The sequence below is a fragment of the Myotis daubentonii genome, chromosome 2 (assembly GCF_963259705.1).
Source record: "Myotis daubentonii chromosome 2, mMyoDau2.1, whole genome shotgun sequence".
Taxonomy (NCBI): domain Eukaryota; kingdom Metazoa; phylum Chordata; class Mammalia; order Chiroptera; family Vespertilionidae; genus Myotis; species Myotis daubentonii.
This window is the reverse complement of record NC_081841.1, coordinates 49,559,982-49,569,160: the sequence shown is the minus strand read 5'-3', so window position 1 is coordinate 49,569,160 and position 9,179 is coordinate 49,559,982. Positions and strand designations below refer to the sequence as shown.

At 43.1% G+C, this 9,179-nt stretch overlaps 1 protein-coding gene and 1 pseudogene across 1 annotated transcript in view; one reads left to right on the top strand and one right to left on the bottom strand.

Annotated features, from left to right (window-relative positions):
- Nucleotides 1-43: 43 nt before the first annotated feature.
- SPMIP11 (sperm microtubule inner protein 11) overlaps nucleotides 44-9,179 on the bottom strand; it is a 38,716-nt gene continuing 29,580 nt past the window's right edge. Inside the window, exons 2-4 of the mRNA XM_059682719.1 lie at nucleotides 3,659-3,781; nucleotides 646-790; nucleotides 44-189 (exon numbers count right to left, since the gene is read on the bottom strand). Of these exons, the coding sequence (XP_059538702.1) occupies nucleotides 141-189; nucleotides 646-790; nucleotides 3,659-3,781 (317 nt within the window). The 3' untranslated portion in view covers nucleotides 44-140. The remainder of the gene's footprint in view (nucleotides 190-645; nucleotides 791-3,658; nucleotides 3,782-9,179) is intronic.
- Nucleotides 2,860-2,950, top strand: LOC132228953 (U6 spliceosomal RNA; annotated as a pseudogene).

The following is a 9,179-nucleotide window of genomic DNA, read 5'->3' as shown; positions in this document are numbered from 1 at the left end:
GAGCATAGGAGTGACTTCTGGTCCAATCTAAAGTTTACTTTTTCATTAGTCAGCCATCAGAGCCAGGACACCTTTTCCCTCTTTCCCCTTCTTTGTCCTCCTTCCACGGACCATCCTGTCCTTCTGCAAGCACATCTTGCTCAATACAGACTGAATAGTCTGTCGTTGAGGATAGTGTGATCCATAAACCTGGAAAAGAGAGGGTCTCAGATTCAGTCAGGCTAGGCCCGAGTGTGTGTGTGTGTGTGTGTGTGTGTGTGTGTGTGTGTGTGTGTGTGTGTGGCGGGGGTCCTTAAACATAGGTCAAGACTATCTCAGGGCAGAACGGGCAGGGGTAGTGATGAGGAAGTAGGACTACTGCCAATGGATAGTGGCTGGAGGGCGGGAGGCAGCAACGGGGAGGATTCCCACAGGAATCCTATAGACACTTGTCTTGTGCCTGCTCAGAAGTCATATCCACATGGCGAAACAAAGACACAGATAAATCTTTACCTCCTTTGCCACCACTGCCCAAATTTTGGGGCCACTTTCCCTGGTAAGACTCAAAATACCTCTTCTATTCCCTAACTCTGAGTAGAGATGAAACAGTCTCCAAGGATTTGAGCGGAGGGAATAGTCTCCCCACCTCACCCCTCCCCGCCTAACCTGGTCATTGGGCTGTTAATGAGGCAGTGGCGAGGGCTCCGGATCCACGGCATGGTGTCTTCTGGGCGCACTCCTGGCTCATTTGACCTCCAGAAGCTGAAGTTCTGAGCGTCAGTCAAGGGGACTCTAAAGACTTGATTGGGGACTGAAAGGTTTTGGGAAGCACAAGTTATCCAATTTCTTTTAGTTCCGTACCCCCTTTCGTGGCTCAGGGCAGCACAAGCAACTGGGCCTGACCAGGTGCTGAGAAGTCCTAGGAGGTTGGTCACCACACCCAGCTTTACTTCCGGATTCCAGCATCTCACACCCTTCATGGTCAGTTGAATCAGTTTTGGTTCTTCCTGCTGCTACTAAGCCCATCTCCTAGAGAGCTTCCCCCACGTGCTAAAATAGTGGAAAAGCAAGTGGTCAACCCACTTGGGAAATATGCAAGATGGGTCCACAGGTTCAAACCCTCGACCCTTCAGTCTGCAGACTGATGTTCTAACCACTGAGCGAGTGGCCAGGGCTTTTTTTTTTTTTAAATGCTTAATCATCCTCATTCCCTTCCTTCCTCTCTGAAATAGTTCCTTTCTTTGTTCATTCCAGGTAATTCTCTGAAATTTAGCAATTATACTACCTCATGTTTATATACTGCTAATACGTATCATTTATCAAGTATCTGTCATGTTGTAAATGTCATATTAGAGGTGTTCTTAAACTTTTGAAAGGATGTCATACCTATTTCCATTTTGGGGTGTTATTTTCACTATTTGAATAAGTGTAATTATACTAGTGTATAAAACAGTGGTTCTCAACCTTGGCTGCACATTAGAATCTCCTGGGAGTCTTTTTAAAATCCTGATTTCTGGGCCTCATCCTCCGGAAATTCTGTTTCTTTGTTATGGGGTGGGGCCACAACATTAGTAACAAAGAGACAGAATTTCTGGAGGATGAGGCCCAGAAATCAAGATTTTAAAAAGATTCCCAGGTGATTCTAATGTGCAGCCAAGGTTGAGAACCACTGGTATAAAATGTTTATATTTTTAAAAATTAGAATTATAGCCTAATAATATGAGTACATAGTCTTTATAATCATTTTTTAAAAATCCCTAATACACCATTGAATAGATGTTACATTTTTTACTTATTTTCTTATTAATTGTAATAAGCTTTTTAAAAGTTTTGCTATTAGAAATAATTCTTAGATAATCCTTCATGCATGTCATTTAAAAAATATTTTTATTGACTTCAGAGAGAGGGAGGAAGAGGGAGAGAGGGATAGAAACATCAATGATGAGAGAGAACTATTGATCGGCTGCCTCCTGCATGCCCCCTACTGGGTATCAAGCTTGCAACCTCAGCATGTGCCCCGACTGGGAATTGAACTGTGACTTCCTCTTTCATAGTTCGATGCTCAACCATTGAGCCACGCTGGCTGGGCCATGTATGTCATTAAAATATTTTTTTTTCATTGATTTTTAGAGAGAGAGGAAGGGAGAGGGAGAGAGAGAAACATTAATGTGAGAATGTAACATTGTCAGCCACCTCCTGCACACCCCCTACCAGGGATCAAGCCCAAAACCTAGGCAAGTGCCCTGACTGGAAATCAAACTGACAATCCTTCAGTGCATGGGACAATGCCCAACTAACTAAGCTATACCAGCCAGGGCCATGGATGTCATTTTTAGTTTCTGAAAGCTTTATTTTTTAAAATTAGATGTTAATTTTGAGATAATTACAGATTCACATAGTTGGAAGAAATGACACACAGTGATCCTGTATACCCTTTACCCGTTGGCCCCCAAGAGTAACATCTTGCAAAACTATCTAGTACAATATCACAGCCAGGCTATTAACGTAGTGATATAGAACAGCTCCATCACTGCATGATCCTGGAGTTGCCTTTTATAGCCACACCCTCCACCTCCACACCCCCGACATTGGTAATCAATAATCTTTTCTTCATTTACATATTTTTAAAACATGTTACATGCTTGCCTGGCTGGTGTGGCTCTGTGGTTGAGCATCAGCATGAACCAGGAGGTCATGGTTTGATTCCTGGTCAGGGCACATGACGGGGTTGCTCCCAGATTGCAGGCACAATCCCCAGTGTGGGGCGTGCAGGAGGCAGCCAGACAATGATTCTCTCTCATCATTGATGTTTCTATCTCTTTCTCCCTCTTCCCTCCTCTCTGAAATCAATACAAACATATTTTTAAAAAGAATGTTACCGTGCTGGCTTCCACAGCACGTATACTGAAATTGGAATGATACAGAGATTAGCAAGCATGACACGCAAATTTGTGAAGCATTCCATATTTTTAAAAAAGAAAGGAAAAAAGTTTTATACAATTGGTATCATACAACATGTGCTCTTTCAGGGACTGCCTTTCTTTACATAGCATGATTCCCTGGAGATTCCTACACGTTATCAAATGTATCAGTAATTTGTCCTAGATGCTTTTTAAAATGTACATCTTCTCTAACTTTCACACAATGCTAGAGTATTGTTTCCATTTCCAGATGATTTGGAGCAGTTAAATGTTTAAAATAATTTTCTCAAGGTTACACAACTTGTTTGGAACTTCAACTCAGTTCGAATTCCAAAGCTAGAGCTTGGTCTACCACTCCTTGGAGGCATAGCATGCAATAATATACAAGTACTTTTCCTAAATTGTCACACTTTTGGTTTGATCCTCATAGCAAGTCTGTAAGATTAGTAGAACAGGTATTTTCTGTTTCTTTTTTTTTTTTTTTTAATGAACGAGGAAACAGGTTAATTAAGAATAAGTGACTACTCAAGTTGAGACATTTAAAAGAGGCAGAACTGGACTGAAACCTGGACCTTCTGCCTTCAAGTCTGATTCAATTTTTATTTTATCTTGCTCACTCCACCACTCAGGTCTACTTTCTCCTTCATCTTCTCAGTCTCTCCTCTTGGCTCTTTTTATTCCCTGCCCTATAACCATGCCCCACCTCACCCAGGCCATTTTTTAGGAACTCAAGACATAGCCCACCCAGGGGTACTCACATGTCTTTAGCAACACCTTCCGTACAGCTTCGTGGTACTTTGTGTGGCTATTCTGGTGCACAGAATAATTCCCATCTTTTGAGATAATCGGGGGAAGCTTCGTGGGCACCGGTTCCTTCTGGTCTGAAACGAGAGCAGATTTGACAAATGGGACTATTTGATTCTCTGAGCCTCTACTCTCCATGCCACCCACACACATGGCAGGGATCTCTCCTAGCCACGCACGTTTGATTCTCCATTTTTGGCATCTTCAGGAGTCACATCACAATGCCTGTGACAGAGGGGAGGGAGGGAGAATCCGGAGATCAAGAGACCTCCTTCCCCACTTTCTTGCTCCTCCCTGTCTCCTGGGCTTTGAGTGGCCCCCTGCTGAAATCAAGATACAGATATTTAGGGTTAGTGCAGGTGAAAAAAGGCACTTAATCTGGCTAGGCAGTCCCTTTTGGGGACTGGTGTATTTGCAGAGCTCTAATTGGTCTAAAGGGAAAGTTATGTTTGAGCTGAGTCTTGGAGGGTAAGGAGTTGTCTGTGGGACATGGTAGTATCAGAAAGAACATTTCAGGCAGCAGGACAGCAAGTGTTAAAAGTATTAGAGAGGGCCCAGCTTGCTATTGATTTGGAGCCTGATTCGTGTTGAGTAAAATGGAAAGGACAGGGGATGGGGCTATCGGAGAGTAGGGCAGGGTGGGGTAGGGCAAAGTAGTAGAGTGTAGATCTAGTATTCTTATGAGGGCTTGGGACTCCCCTCTGAGGCAAAACCTATATATCGCTAGGCTGAAAAGACCAGATCTTCCTTACCCAGTGTAATGGTCTGAATGTTTGTGTCCTCCAAATTTATACTTTGAAAACTTAATGCCCAAAGTGATGGTATTTGGAGGGGGGGCTTTGGGAGGTGATTAGGTCATGAGGACAGAGCCTTCATCAGTGGGATTAGTGTCCTTAGAAAAAGAGGCCTGAGAGAGTTCCTTCACCCCTTCCACCATGGGTGGACACACAGTGAAGTCTGCGACCTGGAAGAGGACCCTCACCCGACCATGCTGGCACCCCGATCTTGGCCGTCAGCCTTCAGAACAGTGAGAAATAAATTTCTGTTGTTTACAAGCCACCCAGTCTATGGTATTTTGTTACAGCACCCTGAGCAGACTAAGACGTGGTTTTCAACCACTGTGCTGCGGGACACGAGGCACACCGGTGTGCTGCAAGAATTTGTAAAACATGCAATACCTGACTATTTAGTCAGGGGCATTCACCTCTTTTCCCTTTTGTCAAATAAAAAGATGACAACAGCCAACACAGCAATAGCCATTTGGTATGAATGAATCAAAATTATACATACTTTTTTTGGTCAGGTCAGCAAAAAATACATTTTTTGGTGTGTCACAGACATTTAGTAGTTAGTTTCTGTGTGCCATGAGATGAACAAGGTTGAACATCGCTGGGCTACGATACTTAGCCACTCTTACAGCTAGGGCCTGGGCAGAAAGTTTGGCTAGGACAATCAAATACATCTGTTCCAGATTTTGAATCAAAGATGAGGTTGCAAAGAAGCAGGGATTTGTAAAGCCTTTTTCTGTTGATGGGAAGTTGCAGCAGTGAAACTGCTTGCTTGTAGCACAGTGTGCAGGGCCCAGTGTCCTTGGAGCCAGTGGTGCCTGCCCTAGCATTGATTGCAGTAGTTGTGCCTCACCAGGTCTGCAGCATGATTCGGAACAGTGTTCCTGGTTACTATCCATCAAGCTTGGTTCTCCATTCCTTCTACAGCTTTTATGTGCTTCCCAATATTTTTTTCTTCTTTTTAAAATTTAAAATTTTTTAAATTTTTATTTCCAAATATTTTTAAAAACTATTTTTTTACTGTGTTGTGTAATTGACATGGTTGTACATATTTTATACAACTTAATGAGTTTGGAGATAAGTACACACCTATGAAACCATCACTAAAATCTATACCATAAACGTTTATATTCCTTCCCGAGATTTCCTCCCACCGTCTTTATTGTTATTTTGTGATAAGAACATTTAACAAGATTTACCCTCTTAGCAAACTTTTAAATACGCAATGCAATTGAACTACAAGCTTTATGCTGCATCAATCTCCAGGACTTACTCATCTTGTAGAACTGAAACTTGTACCCTTTGACTACTGCCCTCCACCCCAACCCACCCACCCCCAATGCCCTTTCCCCTAGCCTCTGGCAACACCATTCTACTCTCTGCTCCTGAGTTAGATTATTTTAGGTTCCTCATATAAGTGGTATCATGTAGTATTTAGCCTTCTGTGTCTTTCAGATTCATCCATGTTATTGCAAATGGCAGATTTCCACTGTATACATATACTGCATTTTCTTGATCTATTCATGCATTGTGGACATTTATGTTGCTTCCATGTCTTGGGTATTGTGAATAATGTTGCAATGAACATGGAAATGCAGATATCAATTTGAAACCCTGATTTCAATTCCTTTGGTTATATACCCAGAAATGGAATTGCTGGATCATATGGTAGTTCTATTTTTAATTTTTGAAGGAACTTACATACTGTTTTCCATAGCGGCTGCACCAATTTGTATTCCCACCAACAGTGCATGGGGGTTCCCTTTTCTCCACATCTTCACCAACACTTATCTTTCATGTTTGTTTTTTTAAACATGTGAGGCGTTATTTCATTGTGGTTTTATTTTGCATTTCCCTGATGGTTAATGATCTTTTAAAATGCCTGTTGGCCATTTGTGTGTCTTCTTTGGAGAAATGTCTTTTCCGTTCCTTTGCCTATTTTTTAATCAGATTTTTTTTTTTTGCTAAAGTTATGAGTTTTTTATACTTTTTGGATATTAATCCTTTATCAAAATATATGGTTTGCAAATATTCTCTCTCATCTGCAGGTTGTTTTTTCATTTTGTTGTTTATTTGCCATGCAGAAGTTTTTTAGTTTGATATAATCCCACCAATATTCTTTTAACAAATTCATATTCTGCTTAAATAGGATTTGGCTTACACTTCTGAATCCTGAGCTGTCAGGAACTGGATGAAAATTGACCGTTCTCTGTGAAAATTGTTGAGATTGCTGCCTCGCCTCTGGTGGAGGTGGGGGTGCCACTTCCTTTCTGGAGTTCTTCCCCAGCTCCTGCTTTGCCCTTCGTGGCGTGGCCCCACTCCCTGGACTCTGTCTCTCCTCCCTCCCTTTCGCACTCCTATGGAAGTGCCCTCTAATATTCTCAGAGATAATGACGCTGCCAGTGTGGGACAGTTTGAATCCCCTCCCTCTACAGAGAGTTGGGGACTTGGAAAGGCGGCAGGTATAGAGTTCTGGAAGCCTGGCCTGACCAGGGGGCTGGTCTGTGCTTCATCACAGGTTACCGCAACGAGAGGGGCTAGATCCCGGGAGCAGTGTCGTTTGAGTTTGGTGGTTTGACTTTGGGAGAGTAGGGAGTGGGAGTAAGCAGATATAAACTGAAGAGCAGGAGCATATTTCTAGTGGGCAATGGGATCTGGCCTGTAGTAACTGTTGGTCTGGGTGCAGGTGACAGTGGGAGCTCTTTATCTGTCCTCAGGCCTCAGACAGATCGTCCTTAAGGGTACAAGCAGATGATATTCTCTATTATCTGTTTCCAAATAGTAGATTCCCAGCTTCCCATATGGATGGTTACAGTGTGCTTGGAGGTGTGCTGGACAATAGCACGCATGTGGATGCCTTCCTCCTGAATCAAGCACCCATTGACGTACTCCTCGCTTCAGTTTTTGGCAGGCTGGGAGATATTTTTGGTAACTATAGCTTCTTGAAGCTTCCAGGTTTGGAAGCCACCTGAGGTGAAGAGTGGTGACGGGTAGGTAAGAATCATGCCACAGACTCTGTGAAAGGGCATGTTTTGGGTAGAGGGATGCAACCAGATATTTATAAGCAAGCTTCACTGTGGCAAGGTAGTAGACTCCATCATTTTGTTGGTAGGTGGTTTAACAGAGGAGGTTCTTCATCCAGTTAATACCATGCTTCATATGGTTTTGGGGGCTAAATAGATATGGAGTACCCTGGACAGTTTCTTCTAGAAATGGGCCACGAAATGGGAGTTACCATAAGACCACCTTTAATACTTTGAATGGACTGTGAAGGACTTCTGGGGTGATGCAAAAGTACATGGGTGGATCTTTCACTTATCCAATTTAATATTGCAAATTTCACAATATTATAGGCTTCCTAGGGCCAATGGAGTCATTGCAACATTTTTATTTTTTTTAAATATATTTTATTGATTTTTTTTTACAGAGAGGAAGGAAGAGGGATAGAGAGTAAGAAACATCATGAGAGAGAAACATTGATCAGCTGCCTCCTGCACACTCCCCACTGGGAAGGTGCCCGCAACCAAGGTACATGCCCTTGACCGGAATCGAACCTGGGACCTTTGAGTCCGCAGGCTGACGCTCTATCCACTGAGCCAAACCGGTTAAGGCTCATTGCAACATTTTTAGTTATCCACTACTTTGCCCATTGCCTCTTGGTTAGTGGGAACTGTGGCTGATTTGCCACAATATTTTCAGGTTGAGAATTTTTTTTTTTAAAGAGCTCCCCCACATAGTTTTTTTAAAAAATACATATGTTATTGATTTTTTACAAAGAGGAAGGGAGAGAGATAGTTAGAAACATCGATGAGAGAGAAACATCGATCAGCCGCCTCCTGCACATCTCCCACTGGGGATGTGCCCGCAACCCAGGTACATGCCCTTGACTGGAATCGAACCCGGGACCCTTCAGTCCGCAGGCTGACGCTCTATCCACTGAGCCAAACCGGTTTTGGCAGGTTGAGGAATTTTTAAAATGTGTGTGCCTCAGAGGCTCCAAGAATTCTGATTTCCAGGTTGTGGTACTTGCCTGCCTGTTCCAGATGCTTAGTACACAGTGGTGGTAATATCTAATACTCATTACTTGCAGTTGTCTTAGACTTGGTGTTACTTCTAGCAGAGTAATACCACCCTGACTAGAAAATCATATAAGACCAGCTTGAGAGAAATGTTGTGGTACTTCCTGTACCTAACAAATGACTCCTGCTCAGAAGGTAATACCCAATGCTGGGTATTAACTCCTTGAAGTTGGCTGGGGCATTAAGATGGACTGAAATGGGCTGACGTGTGTTTGGAAGGCTATCTTACAATGACTTATTGTCTTCCTTGATACAAGGAAATTGCCAGTGCTTCAGGAGGAAGTGGACAGGAACATGAGCCCAGGGAAACAGACCAATCCACAGGGCACATTTCACAGGTGGTGGGAGTTCCTTTGCATCCATGTCCAAAAATATCTTCCTCAACGTGGTACGCTTGCTCAGGATCCTGGACAGCGGGGAGGAAGGTGAGCGTGAGGTCACAGAAAGGCTGAGTTAGTGCTGGTTGCAGACAGCTGGCATAAAATGGATCATGTGGATCTTCAGGTACCAGCAAAAAGAGCTAATGCTTAGTGACTGTGCTCAGCAGCACTAGAAAAGATAGGTACGATCATCTTACTTTACAAACAGGGAAACAGAAGCCCAGAGAA